General features: G+C 36.1%; 1 protein-coding gene across 1 annotated transcript; it reads left to right on the top strand.

Annotated features, from left to right (window-relative positions):
* Nucleotides 1–68: 68 nt before the first annotated feature.
* Nucleotides 69–17522, top strand: ints7 (integrator complex subunit 7). Its single transcript, XM_058756998.1, has 20 exons — nt 69–309; nt 524–653; nt 944–1090; nt 1228–1365; nt 2168–2214; nt 2310–2509; nt 3731–3853; nt 5489–5606; nt 5735–5869; nt 6780–6877; nt 9070–9309; nt 9399–9536; nt 11024–11230; nt 11381–11575; nt 11704–11807; nt 12923–12991; nt 13271–13403; nt 13536–13634; nt 16714–16899; nt 17027–17522. Exons 1-20 carry the CDS (start codon nt 213–215, stop codon nt 17324–17326), a joined length of 2904 nt encoding a protein of 967 aa, XP_058612981.1. The 5' UTR covers nt 69–212; the 3' UTR covers nt 17327–17522.
* Nucleotides 17523–17818: the final 296 nt, after the last annotated feature.

Genomic DNA, 17818 nt, shown 5'->3' with positions numbered 1-17818 from the left:
CCACGCCCTCTTTGTGACTCAGCCATTGATCGTTTTCGCTTCTAGAGTTCTTTGTGGTTCAACGGAAACCCGACGTAAGATCCTGGCTTTGTCTGTCACGTGACCTGCACTGCAGCCGGATCATCCTCTTCAAACTTCATGCACCGAGTCTATCTGATCTAAAGTCTTAAAACAGTCCGTCGTTCCACATTTTTAGCGCAGGCTAATAATAAATGATGTCGCTCTCCGCAGCGCGCTCGTTTCTGTCGGAGGCTGCTTATGGAGAGCAGGAGCTGGACGCCAACTCTGCGCTGATGGAGCTCGATAAAGGTGCCTCCTCTCACACACGCGTGTGTCTGTTTACTGCATGGTTGTGTGTTATGATTAAGCTATACATACCTTTATCATCTGTTCATCTGATAACGCGGTATTGTGTTTATTTATAATCAGACGGAATGAAATCTGTAGATATAATTCCATTGTAATGAAAACAACCCGTTGCACATTAACTTACCCAGTCGTTCTTATTTTCGCACAATTAAAGGTTTAAGGTCTTGTAAGCTGGGCGAGCAATGTGAAGCTGTGGTCCTTTTCCCCAAACTCTTTCAGAAGTATCCCTTTCCCATCCTCATCAACTCTGCCTTCCTGAAACTGGCAGACATCTTCAGACTTGGGTAATTATGCGCATTAAATAAAGACGATTCATTTCTGTTAGCTTTGAGGCTGTGTATATGCTGTTATTACATGGCTCTCTGGAATGCTTGCGTCTGATTGGTCAATTGCAATGGTCAAATATTTCTGAATAATAATATTTGTCTCTAGGACAATGCTTTGTTGTGCTTCTGTTATGTCGCTGTTATGAAATGTACATGCCATTGCATAAAATTAATCTGGAACTGAAATGTATTTAGAGCTTTGTACTGAGTGAAGTTATGAATCTATAATTTCACCCCTGTCAAATTAGGAACAACTTTCTGCGACTCTGTGTGCTGAAGGTCACACAGTTGAGCGAGAAACACCTGGAGAAGATTCTGAACGTGGACGAGTTTGTCAAAAGAGTGTTTTCCGTCATTCATAGCAACGATCCTGTTGCCAGAGCAATAACTCTCAGGTACTTTCACTTGGGGGTGTTTTTCTGCGTGCACTTCCTCAAAATGTTTTATTTTATTTTACAAATGTCATAATAATAATAATGTGATTCTATACATTTTCAATACATATGTTTTTGTGTCTTGTGCATTTTGACAGGATGTTGGGAAGCTTAGCCTCCATTATTCCAGAAAGAAAAAATGCCCATCACAGCATCCGGCAAAGCCTGGACTCTCATGATAATGTTGAAGTAGAGGCAGCCATTTTTGCAGCTGCTAGTTTCTCATCGCACTCTAAGTAAGTGTACACTATGACAGCCAGTCTAATGATAGACAGAATATGAATTGGTGTGGATTTTAATATAGTTACTGTTGTATTTGTGTGTGTGTGTGTGTGTGTGTATATATATATATATATATATATATATATATATATATATATATATATATGTATATGTGTGTGTGTGTGTATACGTATATGTGTGTATATATATTAAACAGCATAAAATTTAAAGACCCAAATAAATGAAAATAAAAAGATAAACAACTGAACTAAAGGCATAAAACCCATTTAATCAGACTTTATTAGTACTATATTATTTGCAGTTAATACAAAACATTTAGAAAATGTAAAAATTAACTGAGATGCCATAGATATCTGGTAACAATTTCGTAACCATATTCAAATTTAATTTTATTGTAGAAATAATCACTGTTATTTTAGTATCATTGAAGTAATATAGTTTTTAAATATATATATATATATATATATATATATATATATATATATATATATATATATATATATATATATATATATATATATATATATATATATATATATATATATATATATATATATATATATATATATATATATATATATATTATTTTTTTTTCTTCTGTTTTATTTAAAATTTTAGTACTTAGTGTTCAGTCATTTAATTTATAATTTTTTTATTATTTATTAGTTTTACATGTTTTTTTTTATTTTAGTGTCAATTTATTTTATTTCAAGTAACAACAAGGTTTTATTTTTCTAGTTAACTATAATAACCCTGGAAATAATGCCTGTCATGTTTATTGTATCCCCCCCCCAGAGATTTTGCTGCAGGAATTTGCAACAAGATTAGTGAAATGATTCAAGGTATGTGCTATTGTTATGTGAGGGGTCTTCATGGTTTGTGTTAGTGGTCTCCAGTCTGACTGAACTGGGGCTGGATTGTGTGTGTTGGACTGAAGGACTGGACACTCCAGTGGAGCTGAAGCTGAAGTTGATCCCGATGCTGCAGCACATGCACCACGATGCCAGTCAGGCCTCGTGCAGCAGGGAGTTACTGCAGGAGCTGGTGTCCTCCTACCCCTCCACACCCATGCTCATCGTCACGCTGCACACCTTCACCCAGCTGGCCACCTCCTCACTCGTCGATATCCCTGAGCAGGTGAGAACATGTCTACTGATGACTTATATTGTCTTAAAGCCAGTATTTGTTTTAATAGTGTTAATGCTACAAAATCAATCCATTTTTTTGTTTTGTTTTGTTTGTTTGTTAATGTACAAAATATTTAGAGCAGCAGGACTGATTCTCGGAATCAGAAATATTTTATTAGTTACTGCAGTGTATCCATAGTAACATTTTAAAATCTGCTACCAAGTAGAACATTTCAGTGTACTCTACAAACTGGGTCACAGACGGGAACATCCAGTGTAGACAGCTTCATTGATTATAATGGTAACTATTTAGATTTGACATGGCACAGCATAATGCATTTCTGTTATGAGTCTGTTGATTTGAATTCATTTTACATCATTTGAAGCCATATTTGCACTGGTGCTAGATTTATATTTTTTCCCACCCCAAACGATCAATTGAAAAAAAAGAAAAATAATTTAATAAATGTAAGTATCTCTCATGTGGTAGTAGTATTTGTTCATGGTAGTATAAAAATTGTCACACTACCAATCAAAAGTTTGGGGTGAGTAAGGTATTTATTTATTTAAAATGTATACTCGGCAAATATACATTATACAATTATATTGTGTATATAATCTATTTCAAGGAATTCCGTTATTCTGAACTTTCTGTTCATGAAATAATTCAGAAAACTGTTTTTATTTCCACAAAATTCTAAGCAGCACAACTTTTTTCAACACTGACAATAAAAAATAAATAAATAAATTCTTGAGCAGCAAATCAGTATATTAGAATGATTTCTGAAGGATCATGTGACACTGAAGACTGAAGAAATTATGCTGAAAATTCAACTTTACCATAACAGGAATGAATTACCTTTTAAAATGTATTATAATCCAAAACAGTTATTTTAAATTTTATTAATATTTCACAGTTAATATTTCTAATTTTAACTAGGTTCACTATTTTTAAAATATATTAGTATTTTGATAAAATAAATGCATTGATGAAAATAAGAGCCTTCTAAAAAAAATCTACATTAAAAAAGTCCTACCGACCCCAGACGTTTAAATGATAGTGTATGTAATATATATCCAGCAAAAAACAAAAAAACATGTTACTATGAAATAAAATGGTGATATGATGCCCTTGGCTGTGATGTTCAGTTCAGTTCCTCCTCATATAATTGCTCACAATTTATTTTATTTTTTTACAGTATTTCTTTCTGTTTTCCTTTTTGTCTTGTAGATTCGTCTGCTTCTCCAGTACTTGAAGGAGGACCCCAGAAAAGCAGTGAAAAGACTCGCCATTCAGGATCTCAAACTCTTAGCTAAAAAAGCTCCTCACTTGTGGACCAGGAAGAACATACAGGTCAGAGAGTTGTTTATATATGTGGGACAGCTGGTGCACTTACAAACCCGATTCCAAAAAAGTTGGGACACTGTACAAATTGTGAATAAAAAGGAATGCAATAATTTACAAATCTCATAAACTTATATTTTATTCACAATAGAATATAGATAACATATCAAATGTTGAAAGTGAGACATTTTGAAATGTCATGCCAAATATTGGCTCATTTTGGATTTCATGAGAGCTACACATTCCAAAAAAGTTGGGACAGGTAGCAATAAGAGGCCGGAAAAGTTAAATGTACATATAAGGAACAGCTGGAGGACCAATTTGCAACTTATTAGGTCAATTGGCAACATGATTGGGTATAAAAAGAGCCTCTCAGAGTGGCAGTGTCTCTCAGAAGTCAAGATGGGAAGAGGATCACCAATTCCCCCAATGCTACGGCGAAAAATAGTGGAGCAATATCAGAAAGGAGTTTCTCAGAGAAAAATTGCAAAGAGTTTGAAGTTATCATCATCATCTACAGTGCATAATATCATCCAAAGATTCAGAGAATCTGGAACAATCTCTGTGCGTAAGGGTCAAGGCCGGAAAACCATACTGGATGCCCGTGATCTTCGGGCCCTTAGACGGCACTGCATCACATACAGGAATGCTACTGTAATGGAAATCACAACATGGGCTCAGGAATACTTCCAGAAAACATTGTCGGTGAACACAATCCACCATGTCATTCGCCGTGGCCGGCTAAAACTCTATAGGTCAAAAAGAAGCCATATCTAAACATGATCCAGAAGCGCAGGCGTTTTCTCTGGGCCAAGGCTCATTTAAAATGGACTGTGGCAAAGTGGAAAACTGTTCTGTGGTCAGACGAATCAAAATTTGAAGTTCTTTTTGGAAAACTGGGACGCCATGTCATCCAGACTAAAGAGGACAAGGACAACCCAAGTTATTATCAGCGCTCAGTTCAGAAGCCTGCATCTCTGATGGTATGGCGTTGCATGAGTGCGTGTGGCATGGGCGGCTTACACATCTGGACAGGCACCATCAATGCTGAAAGGTATATCCAAGTTCTAGAACAACATATGCTCCCATTCAGACGTCGTCTCTTTCAGGGAAGACCTTGCATTTTCCAACATGACAATGCCAGACCACATACTGCATCAATTACAACATCATGGCTGCGTAGAAGAAGGATCCGGGTACTGAAATGGCCAGCCTGCAGTCCAGATCTTTCACCCATAGAAAACATTTGGCGCATCATAAAGAGGAAGATGCGACAAAGAAGACCTAAGACAGTTGAGCAACTAGAAGCCTGTATTAGACAAGAATGGGACAACATTCCTATTCCTAAACTTGAGCAACTTGTCTCCTCAGTCCCCAGACATTTGCAGACTGTTATAAAAAGAAGAGGGAATGCCACACAGTGGTAAACATGGCCTTGTCCCAACTTTTTTCCCTTAAAATGATACATTTTCTCAGTTTAATCATTTGATATGTCATCTATGTTGTATTCTGAATAAAATATTGAAATTTGAAACTTCCACATCATTGCATTCTGTTTTTATTCACAATTTGTACAGTGTCCCAACTTTTTTGGAATCGGGTTTGTACTACAGTAAAGGTAATGTACAATTTGTGTGTTTGTAGGTGCTATGTGAATGTGCTCTCAGCACCCCATACAACAGTCTGAAGCTGGGAATGCTGTCTGTCCTCTCCACACTATCTGGTACCATCGCTATTAAACAGTACGTCAGCCCTAATACAGGTACAAAGTCATGAAGTCATGTTGACTTTATTAAAAATGCATTTATGCAAGTGTATACAGATGATATCATGTGGTCTCGTTACATTTCTCACGTGAGTTTAACCACCTGATCTCTCTGGATGACGCAGGTGAGGCATCTCCAACGCCCCGTCACACTGACCTGGTGAAGCTGGCGCAGGAGTGCTGTTACCATAGTAACCTGGCAGTGGCAGCCCATGGAATCACAGTGTTGACCAGTATCACTGTTTCCTGTCCAGAGAAAGGTTGGTTTCCCCTCACCAAAAGTTTGTAGGCTTATTTAATTTGGATTGTATAAACCCAAAGGAGGTCAAAAATAGAGTATATTTAAATAATAAATAACTTAAAGGTATAGTTCACCCAAAAATGAAAATTCTGTAATTAATTACTCATCCTCATGTCGTTCCAAACCCATAAGAAATCTGTTCATCTTCAGAACACAAATTAAAATATTTTTGATGAATTCCGAGAGCTTTCTGACCCTCCCATAGACAGCAGGGATATTACCACGATCAACGCACAGAAACATAGCAAGGACATCATTAAAATAATCCATGTGACATCAGTGGTTCAACCGTAATTTTACGAAGCTACGAGAATACTTTTTGTGCGCAAAGAAAACAAAAATAACGACTTTATTTAACAAATCGTCTCCTCCGCATCACCCTGTAGTGCCATTTTGGAGAGTATCCACTGAACGTAAACCACTGCGCCACGCAGCTACGTTGATTACGCTTTGATCTGAACAAAAAAACAACGTTTCTGCACGGTGCTGCTGACACAGAACAGCATACGCTGTTTACGTTCAAATGGCGCTACAGTGTGACGCGGAGGAGACGATTTGTTAAATAAAGTCGTTATTTTTGTTTTCTTTGCGCACAAAAAGTATTCTCGTAGCTTCGTAAAATTACGGTTGAACCACTGATGTCACATGGATTATTTTAACGATGTCCTAGCTACGTTTCTGGACCTTGATCGTGGTAATATCCCTGCTGTCTATGGAGCGTCAGAGAGCTCTCAGAATTCATCAAAAATATCTTAATTTGTGCTCCGAAGATAAGCTCTTACAGGTTTGGAACGACATGAGGGTGAGTAATTAAAGACAGAATTTTCATTTTTGGGTGAACTGTCCCTTTAATTTAAATATTTTGTCAGAGGTCATCCAGCTGGAACAAGAAACAGTGATGGGGATGGAGTCTCTCATTCTGCTCTGCAGTCAAGATGACAGTAAGACTGCGCAGACCACACTCAAAGTAAGTGTTATTCAGGGTTTACAGAGCTTCGAATATATGACTTGACCCAGCTGTCTCCTGAGTCCATGTTTCAGTAGTCTCACAGAGCCAGGCTTATTCTGGCCAAGAACTGGATACTTAAGGTTCCTTTTGTGATATTTCGCTGACAAATAAGAGCCAAGTTACATTGTCTGTAGGGTAGTGATGCACAAGGCACCCCTCACAGAAGTCACTTTCAAACAAAGCAATATTCTGTTGGTCAACATGCCAAATCTGCATGGAAAATGTTTTCCTCTCATGCAAAATTCCCAATAGCACAAATTCCTCTTTAAATGACTGTATTTTGCCTGTCAGATTTTGCTGAGCAGTGGTAAATGTGATTGGGCCTGTTTGCATCAACGCAAATATTCTAATGAAGTCCACATGCGATTTATCTGTTCAGATTAATGTGCAAAAAAATGTCAGACGAACTGAACGAAAATAGAGTGGTGGAAATATGACGCCAGTTTGTAGGCCGATCGGCTGTTAGCATCACACTGGCTCCTTCAACAAAAAGCCAATAGGATTTTATCGCAAAAAATAACCTCTGTGTTCAACCAAAGTTCATGAAACTTACACGTTTTGTCCATCAAGATAATCTTCACCAAATGTCAATAAATCCTTGATTAATATGAATATTTAAATTAAAAATGTGTCTCCACTTAATAGCCTCTTTCTGTTTCTGACACCCACTCATCATAGATAAGAAAGGAAGTCAAACAGTATTTAGCCTACATGTTTTAAAACAGCCAATCAGATTTTTGTATTCAGTATGGTGTTTATCAAATAACACCAAATAAAAAAAAAGAGTGCAGAGACGAGAGATGGTTCAGGGTTCTTTCTCTGCTGTTCACTGTTGGCTACGCTGCACTGACCAACAGAAAGCTGTTTGATTTGAAAGTGACCTCTATGTGAGACATGCTTCATACTAGTGGTTGACCGATATTGTTCTTTTTGACAGCCGATGGCGATGCTGATATCTTGGAAAGCAGGGTGGCCGTCTGATGGCCGATATAATTTTATTTATTTTAATTAATATTTAAGAAATTTGAAAAGTCCCGCCTCGAATGCATCGGCCAAACAGAAAAACTTACCGACCGATGCCGATATTTGAAAAATGTAAAATATGGGCCTATATATCGGTCGACCACTACTTCATACTAGAAGAAAATGGAACTTTATTTGTCTGAATAGAATATATTTAATTAAGCAAAACCGAATTTTGCTAATATAAACACATCTTTAGATTGTAGACTGCTGTGAAGTCCAGACCAGTGAATGGAACATAGGGTCTGCTTGTGAGCACACTTACCTTAAAATGACAAATGAGACACCCTACGTTCCTGTGCATGTGTGTAAACAAAGGCCACTAGACTGCAAGTCCACATCAAGTCCACCATGTTTCTTCACTTCAGTTTATGATGAGCATTTTTAGTGATAGTTCACCCAAAAATGAAAATATTGTCATCATTTGCTCCCCCTCAGGTTGTTGATCACAAAATATTTTGAAGAGTGTGTGTAACCGAACAGTTAAATGGATAGTTCACCCAAAAATGAAAATTCTGTCATTAATTACTCATCCTCATGTCGTTCTAAACCTTCGTTCATCTTCGGAACACAAATGAAGGTATTTTTGATCAAATCCGAGAGCTCTCAGACCCTGCACACCGCTGCAGACGGGATGAGGAGGGAGAAGAATTGTTGAATAAAGTCGTTATTATTTGTTTTCTTAAACATAAAAAGTATTCTCGTAGCTTCATAAAATTACAGTTGAACCCCTGATGTCACATGGACTATTTTACCGATGCTCTTGCTACGTTTTTGGACCTTGATCGTGGTAGTACCTTTGCTGTCTATGCAGGGTCTGAGAGCTCTTGGATTTTTTCAAAAATATCTTAATTTGTGCTCCGAAGATGAATGAAGGTCTTACGGGTTTGGAACAACATTAATTGTTCCAATTGTAATTAATTGTAATTGTTTGAGTAAATAATGACAGAAGTTTAGTTTTTTTGGGTGAACTAACCATTTATTGGTCCCCATTTACTTTCGTATTATTATTATTATTATTTTTTTTTTTTTTGAGACTTGAAAGTGAGTAAATGGTGATGGCGTTTCATTTTTGGGGTGGGCTATCACTTTAAATGTTGAAATGTTTTTTTTTTTTTGTAACGCAGACGGTGCTCACCTCTTTGGTGAAGATGTTGAAGAGCTGTCCTCATCTCAGTCAGAGCTCTGTGGAGCTCCTGCTGGCGCAGCTGCACTGTGCGTGTGATTCTGCGTGTGTGCTCATTTGTCAGGCTCTGGCTGCTATTGCCACGCAGCAGCCGGTGCTGGCAGAGGGAATGCTGGGAGACCTGCTAGACCTCTTCAGGGTGGCAAGTCACAGAACCTCAGAGAAACAGCAGGAGCTTCTGGTAAGCAAATACACAAATGATGTCAAACCATAGCTGTTTAAATCTCATTTTCCCAAAACAGTCAAAATTTGTCTTGTTGTGTTTCTTAGGTTTCTTTGGCAACAGTATTATTTGTGGCCAGTCAGGCTTCACTCTCGGCCGAAGTAAAGACGGTGATCAGGCAGCAGTTGGAGAATGTGGCCAATGGTTGGACTGTGTACCGCATTGCCAGACAGGCCTCTCGCATGGTGAGCTGGGCTATGAGGGAGAAGGAAGCCCTTTCTGACTCCATTGCCTGATGTCCCCTAAAAATCTTTCTTTTTGTTTCATTTTATTTTTTTATTTTATTTCATTTTTTGTTTTTTTTATTTCATTTCATTTTTTTCCATTTGATTTATTCATATTATTTTATTTCATTTTTCATTTAATTGTATTCATTTAATGTAATTTCATTTTATTTTATTTTTGTTTTTTCTCATTTCAATTTTTCATTTGAACTACTTTCATTTTATTTCATTTCTTTTTTCTTTTCTGTTTTATTTCACTTGGTTTTATTTTATTACATTTTAATTTATTTTATATTTTTTCTTTTTCTTTTTTCATTTAATTTAATTTAATATTAATGTAATATAATTAAATTTAAAGGGCACCTATTATACAAAATCCACTTTTACATGGTGTTTGGACATAAATGTGTGTTGGCAGTGTGTGAACACAACCCCCCTACAATAATAAAAATCCACCCACTCCTAATTTTTTTTAACCTTTTAACCCTTTAAACGACGTCAGTCTCACTAGGCCTGCCGTTTTAATTTGTAACGCCGTGCTTGTGACATTAGTTCATGCCGTTCGTAGCGCGAGATTCGTTAGGTAGTGCGGCTCGGTCCATTGATCCGCACGAGCTCTGTAACATGCGCTGTTTCGTCCCACTTTCAGTGCATTTGGCTTCCCATATGTACGGCTGAACACCGGTTTGCTCGCTCTGTTACATTGCTTCTACCGGCTGTGTTTATTGCTGCAGATATGCAATGCAGAGAGAGACATGTATATGCGACGCCCTCTTCTGGAGAAGGTGTGGGAATATGCAGCTCATTTGCATTAAAGCCATAAGCTATCAGCTCGTTTTTAGACACACCCCAAAAATGACATTTTCCAGCAATACATGCAATAAATTTGCAATAAATCATCTGTGGGGGAATTTTGGGCTGAAACAATATTACATCTTGTAAAAAGGGGCATAATGGGTGCCCTTTAATTTCATTTAATTTCATTTTTTCCCCTATTTATTTATTTATTTATTCATATTATTTTATTTCATTTTTCATTTAATTTTATTTCATTTAATGTAATTTCATTTCATTTTTGCATTTCACTTTATTTAATTTTTGTTTTATTTTATTTCTTTTCAATTTTTCGTTTGAATTTTTCTTTTTTTCTTTTTATTTCACTTTATTACATTTTAATTAATTATTTTTTTTATTTTAATGTAATTTCATTTAATTTTTCTTTTCATTTTATTTATTTAGTTTTATTTGATTTCATTTCTCTTTTTTTTTTCCATTTCTTTTTTTTTTCTTCTTTTCATTTCATTTTAGGGCGAAATGTGACCTGGATAGTTCTTGATAGTTTTTGTGGGACTCCCCCAGACACTTTTGTCCATGTATTTGTGCTTGTAGCTGAATACAGTGTAAAGTGACCCCTTTCCAACTCTCTCCAATCTATAATTTGTCCACAGGGCTGCCATGATTTTTCTCGGGAGTTGTACCAGAGTCTTCGTACCCGCGTGGCCTCAGAGCACTTCTACTTCTGGCTGAACAGTCTGATGGAGTTCTCTCAGGCGGAGCAGTGCCTCAGCGGCCTTTCAGATGGAGACTACAGCGCAGCCATGAGCGCCATCTCTGAAGCACTCAAATCCTACCAGAAGGGAATTGCATCGCTCACGGTCAGGATTTGCCAGTCATGCTCTTTCTGCTTTTTTTGTATGCTGTCTATTACCGGCTGCTTTCCTTCATTCCTCTGCTGGGTTATATTCATATTGAAGCAGCACAGAAGAGATTTCTTGCGACTGACTGTAATCCTGTTTCGTCTTCAGGCCGCCAGTACGCCGCTGAGTCCTTTGACGTTCCAGTGTGAGTTTGTGAAGCTGAGGATAGACACTCTTCAGGCCCTGTCCCAGCTCATCTGCACCTGCAACAGTCTGAAGACCAGCCCCCCTCCTGCCATCGCCACCACCATCGCTCTGTCCTCAGGCAGCGACCTGCAGCGCTGCGGACGCATTTCCACACAGGTGCTCAAAAACATACTGCATACTGTTTGTGTTCCTGCAGTTGCCTCATTATGTTGTCTGTAGTTATTTCTAGGAGTTCTTTTATGAGGATGGCATATTTATTGTGTGTTTTTTTTGGATGTACTCAGATGAAATTAGCCATGGATGAATTTAGAAGTCTGGCAGCTCGCTATGCCGACCTGTATCAGTCTTCGTTTGATGCCGACTACGCCACCCTCCGTAATGTTGAACTGTATCCTTTTTGTGCCTTGGAGGACGATCTGTGTGTTATTTATTTATATAGAGGTCTTATTGCTAATTATGGAATTTAACTAGGAGTTTCACTTGTGAAATGGTTCTATTTTAATTTATTATTCATTTATTATAAATTTGTATTAATAGCATACATTAATTTGTGTTAATTTAACAAACGTTTCCATATATATATATATATATATATATATATATATATATATATATATATATATATATAATATATATAATATATTTTTTTTTATAATATACACTAGTGGTTAAAGAGCTGCTGTAATTTTTTTAACTGCATTTTTTTCAGGATTCTTTGGTGAATAGTTTAAAGAATTTGTTTAAAATAGAAATCTTTTCTAATATTATACATGTCTTTTATAAATGTCACTTTTCGATCAATTTAATATATCCTTGCTGAGTAAATGTATTAACTTTTTTTGTGTAAAAAAAAAAATATATACTTAGCCCAAATGTTTTAATGGTGGTGTATCACCGTTTCCTCATAAATATTAAAGCAGAAAAGTTTTCAATATTGATAGTAATGAGAAATGTTTCTTGAGCAGCGAATCAGCATTTTAGAATGATTTCTGAAGGATCATGTGACACTGAAGACTGGAGTAATGATGCTGAAAATTCAGTTCTGCGTCACAGAAATAAATTATATATGAAAATAAAAAACAGTTTACAATATTACTGTTTTTGCTGTACTTTTTAATCAAATAAATGCAGACCTCTTTCAAAAACATACAATTTTTTTTTGCAAACTTTGAATGCTAGTGTATATTTATATTTAATTCTATTTAGATTAATCATATTAAAATGATAAAATATATATTAACCCTAACTAATTAAATTATATTATTAAATTAAATTAAATTATTAAAAAAATTATAAAAACTTTCTACAAAATGAGTTTGCATCGTCAGTGTCACAGATTTTTTTACGTTAGTGATTTTGTTTATACTGTTCCAAAAGTAACAAAGTTTACTTTTTAGCTATTGTTTCAAACTAAATATGGCATTTGCAAGACCACAATAAATTAAGGCCTCATCCTAAAATATTTTTGCCAAACATTTGTACTTTCCTTAAAACCTTTCTTAGACAACAGCAAAGCTGCTTGCTTGTATCTTACGTTATTGAAGCTTTAATAATTGATCCGCAAACAGCCAGGTAAGAATACTCTTAACATTTACCACTCTCAGTTATGCAACTATGAACATGTAGGTTTTTTCCAACTTGTTCCTGATATGTTGAGTACTGACGAGATGAATGAATCAGTAAAATGAATCTTAACTTAATAACAATGCTTCAAATATTCAATATGGGATTACAACAAGAGGTTTGGACGATTATTAGGCACAACATAAAGACTCCTATTATAATGGATTGTAGTTTGAATATTTCATTTGCACTTACTGTAAAGACATCCATGAGGTTTCTCTGGTTCAGTTTCCAGGAGTTTGGCACACACGGATCAGTACTGGCTGAGAGCGAGTATGAACTGAGAATGCTGGCTGTGTTCAATCACGTCCTGGAGGAAGTGGAAAACCTAACCAGGAAGCACCCTCCTGTCTCTTATCTGGTAATGTTTTAAGGTTTTCTTTGGCCGACTGTTCCTGTCTGTAATCCATTTGGATTCACTTTTTATAGGCACTTTTTGACTTTCTTTTTTCTGTTGCTTGCGTTTTTAAATGCGTCTTTTTTCTGTTTTAAGCACACTGGCTGTCTGTGTGATGCTGTTATAGCCATTTTGAAGGTACCACTGTCATTCCAGAGATATTTCTTCCAGAAGCTTCAATCCACCAGCATTAAAGTAAGTATAATTATTAAAAATTAAACCATTTTATAAATGTTCATAAATTCCTAAATGAAAAATTAGCTGTGAAATATTTACTTTAACGGTGATAACATTCAGAGAAAAAAAATATATCATTTTTTGCCTTCAAATGTGAGTAAAAACCTGTGATGGCGAGTATATGAAACAGTGTTACTTGCCAGTTGGTCGGTAACTGTTTTTATTTATTTATTTTAATTAATTCTAGCAATGCCTTTACGATTTACTGTGATTTATCAAATCGCAAAGACTGCATCGAAATTATAAACTGTATATACTTTACAGTTCAACAGTATTATAGTGGTATTTCTTCATTGATTACATTTTTATTTGATATACTACTAAAATTTACTACTACTAAAAATAATTATAATAATATATATTAATAATAAAAGTATAGATTGCAATAGGATTCCCCATTTAGAAAAAATGTATGTACTTTAAATGTGATGAAATTGTCCATTTTTTTTTTTTGAGTAAGATTATTAAGATTTTGTATTATTCAGGTACAAGTAAAGTATATTTACTCAAGTACTTTACATCCTTGCCAGTTACTACATATACACATATATATATATATATATATATATATATATATATATATATATATATATATATATATATATATATATATATATATATATATATATATATATATATATATATACACACTAGTCAACATTTGAAGTGGATCAAAACCATTCATTAGACCTACAACCAAAATGCGTTCTTGTATTAGGACAACTTTGATGAACTTTTTGATCCACTTCAAATGTTGACTACTATATATATTATATATATTTATATATATATATATATATATTAGGGGTGTAATGACATCAAAATCTCACGATATGATAATATCGCTTTATGAAGTCCACGATACGATATTGATTGCGATATTTAAAAAAAATAATTATTGGGAAAAAACTGTACAATTTGAAAATTTTGTACACTTTAAAGTTTAATTATTCTATATAGTGCACTTAGTTTAGGAGTTCAAAATTAAGAGCTCCAACCCATGTTCTTAACTAAGAAAACTTAAAGCTGCTGTATGTAGGATTGACACACCTAGGGGTTGAACTAGGTATTGCAGTCCAAATTATATAAAATATTGGAGATGGCTTTTTTCACCCGGCCCCTCCTCCTCAGACTCGATGCACTCGATGAGGTTGCCAGATTAACGACACGCACAGAAACGAGTGCACATGCCGATGAATGAAATTAAATACGCTGTGTTTTCCGCCAACTGGCAACCCACGGTGCCGAAATACAATTGGGTAAACTGGCAGTGGCCGGGTTTCACAAACCACAACAAACACAGACATTCCGGTCCAGAATGCACATTTTCAAAGGAGAATAACTGACTGTAGCATAGTTTTTTCAGATAAACAAGTATGTTAACTTATCCTGTTTCTTAAATATCTGCAAACGTATTATGGTATTTTTATGCTTTATTACATACAGCACCTTTAAGTCAGAAAAAATACCAGCGGACGATATCGTCTGTTTATTCTAAGCACACATGCGTCTGCCGCTTTAAATTCTTGAGCTCGTGATAGTAGGATTGATTCTGATTGGGTGTCAATGATTTTATCGTTCTTCAGCTGGAAAAAAAAATCGTTCTGGAAGTGATTCCAACGATATCGTTTCTCTGTGCCTTTATTGTTATAGTTGTGGTGTGCACTCTGCTATTCTTTAATATTGAGAACGATTTTTAGAACTATATCTTTATCGTTATCTTAATAGTCATCGTCCTTGGTGTGATCTGCCTTTAGTTCCTTTCACAGATACTGTGCCAAAGCATAATGACCCAAAACACAACTTTAAAGACCTTTTATGTTTGAATAAGAAGTTTAAAAATATTTTAAAAACTACACTTTTTGCCTGGAAAACCTATCGTTTCATATCATCATGCGACCACGGTAATATAGAGACAGTTTTGCTATCTCGATATCACGATATTGATAATATTGTTACATCCCTAATAAATATAAATATATATATATATTAGTGGTGGGCATAGATTAATTTTTTTAATCTAGATTAATCTCACTGTAATCTTGGAATTAATCTAGATTAAAATGGCTCATTTGAATTCTGCCAAGTAGATCAGAATAAGTTCACTACTAGTAGTAAACAACTAGCAGTCATCAAGAATTTAATATTGAAAATAACATTGAAGACATTGTATGATTATTCCTTAAAGATAAGGTTTTAATAGTTTTAGTAGTAGTAGCCTATTACGTTCTGCCCAATATCTTCAAGTGAAACCGAACTTTTATTTTGACTGGTTGCCGTGAATACCTTTACATTTCTGTTTATGTGATATGAGGATAGTTTTTCTCAAATGAAACGCTCGAATGCTCATGAAGTGACTCTCAGAGCAGTTCTGGAGATGTTGTTCATGTATTTATGTCCTCATTTAGTGAGACGGCAGACGTTAATATCACCGCAAGCGCCACGCGGTCTTCTGTATGAGTAGTGAACAAACCCGCGCGTCTGCGCCATACATTAACACAGAGACACACAGAAGTCATATTTAAATAGATGTTTAATGCTTAATGTTTACAAATAGGAGTGGGAGTGTGCTTACTTGTGTGTGCGCTTACGTGTGTGTGTGCGAACCGGGGCGGAACTCCGCTGTGCGCGCGATACAGAGATAGCTACCATGTAACGTAGAGACAGAAATGACTTGCCGATTTCCATTGGGAAGCTTCTTGAAAATAAACTTTCCCTGAAGGAAACCCGGCGGCTTCATAGCTGCATCCATGTTGGCACGTCACGTTTGATGTGGTAATTTCACAGTAGGCATACACACAGGTTCGAAGACTCGTTCTCGCCCTCTACAGTGCAATTCGGCTAGGTATACATCCGCGCTAAAATATCAAGGTGAAAGTCATCATAGCTTGCGTAGTATAGACCCAGCTCCCAGCCCAACTTTGAGAATAGATTAACGGCGATATTTTTTTTATCGCCCGATAAGAGTCTCACGTTAACGCCGATAACGGCCCACCACTAATATATATATTTTATAACATTTTTGTGTTTGTTTTAGCTTGCTCTCTCTCCATCTCCTCGTACACCCAACGAGCCAATCCCAGTGCAGAACAACCAGCAGCTGACTTTAAAGGTGGAGGGGGTGGTGCAGCACGGCTCCTCTCCAGGCCTGTTCCGCAAGATCCAGGCCGTCTGCCTCAAAGTCAGCTCTACTCTACAGACAAAACCCGGATCCGACTTCAAGGTCAGTTCAACCAAGAGTCCAAAACATGTTCTTCTCATTTTGATCACATTGTTGATCCCCAGTACTATTTTTCCAGCAGTAATGAAGGATCAGTTGCCTCCTCTCATGCTGTCAACTTTTTCTTTAGATTCCTCTTGATTCCAAGATGAACGAGATTGAGCAGAAGGTGGAGCCTCATAATGATTACTTCAGCACACAGTTCCTGCTTAACTTCTCCATCCTGGGCACACACATGGTCTCTGTTGAAGCTTCAGTTGTTGACACCAGTGGGATCGAATGGAAAACGGGACCAAAAATCGCTGTATCAGTTAAGTCTCTGGAAGACCCTTATTCTCAGCAGCTGCGGCATCAGTTACAGCAGCAGCAGCAACAGCAGCAGCCCGGCCCACAGCCGGGACCCCAGAGGAACATCTTACCCCGCCAGTGACCTCCATCCCTCATCAACTGCCTACTGCCTGTATACTGCGGATTTATAGGACTTCTAGCCTTTTCTCTACTGTTTTGTATGAGTAAACAGCTGGCTATTTTTGCTTTTGTAATAATAAATAGGCTTACATTTTTCTTTTCTGTTGTATACAACAAGAATAATTGTCAATGTAAATGTTAAATAAAATTACTAACTGAAATACAATTTGCATTTATTGTATTATGTGTCTCCTTACTTTGTTTCGCTCTGTTATGGTGGATCAGGTCAATACTAAAGGAGGATTTCCTTCAGAAGAAATTGTGATAGTTTTTTTTTTTTTTTTTTTTAATCAGTCAGATACAAATTAGTCTTATTTTTTGTGGTAGTTATATTAAACACTTATATAGGGCTGGATTTTTGGAGTTTTAATAAATTGTTCATTTTGGAGTTATGGGGGTAGTAAAATTGTTACAGAAATTAACGTCAATAAAATAAAAATAAATTAACAAAATA

The sequence above is a fragment of the Onychostoma macrolepis genome, chromosome 20, assembly GCF_012432095.1.
Source record: "Onychostoma macrolepis isolate SWU-2019 chromosome 20, ASM1243209v1, whole genome shotgun sequence".
Lineage (NCBI taxonomy): Eukaryota > Metazoa > Chordata > Actinopteri > Cypriniformes > Cyprinidae > Onychostoma > Onychostoma macrolepis.
Note: the sequence above shows the minus strand (reverse complement) of the source record. Positions and strands in the feature narration are given on the sequence as shown.

Coding starts and splice junctions, on each gene's coding strand:
- ints7 (XM_058756998.1), top strand. CDS start 213: ATGATGTCGCTCTCCGCAGCGCGCTCGTTTCTGTCGGAGGCTGCTTAT. Junction 1,091..1,227: donor GCCAGAGCAATAACTCTCAG/GTACTTTCACTT, acceptor GCATTTTGACAG/GATGTTGGGAAGCTTAGCCT. Junction 9,537..11,023: donor CCAGACAGGCCTCTCGCATG/GTGAGCTGGGCT, acceptor ATTTGTCCACAG/GGCTGCCATGATTTTTCTCG.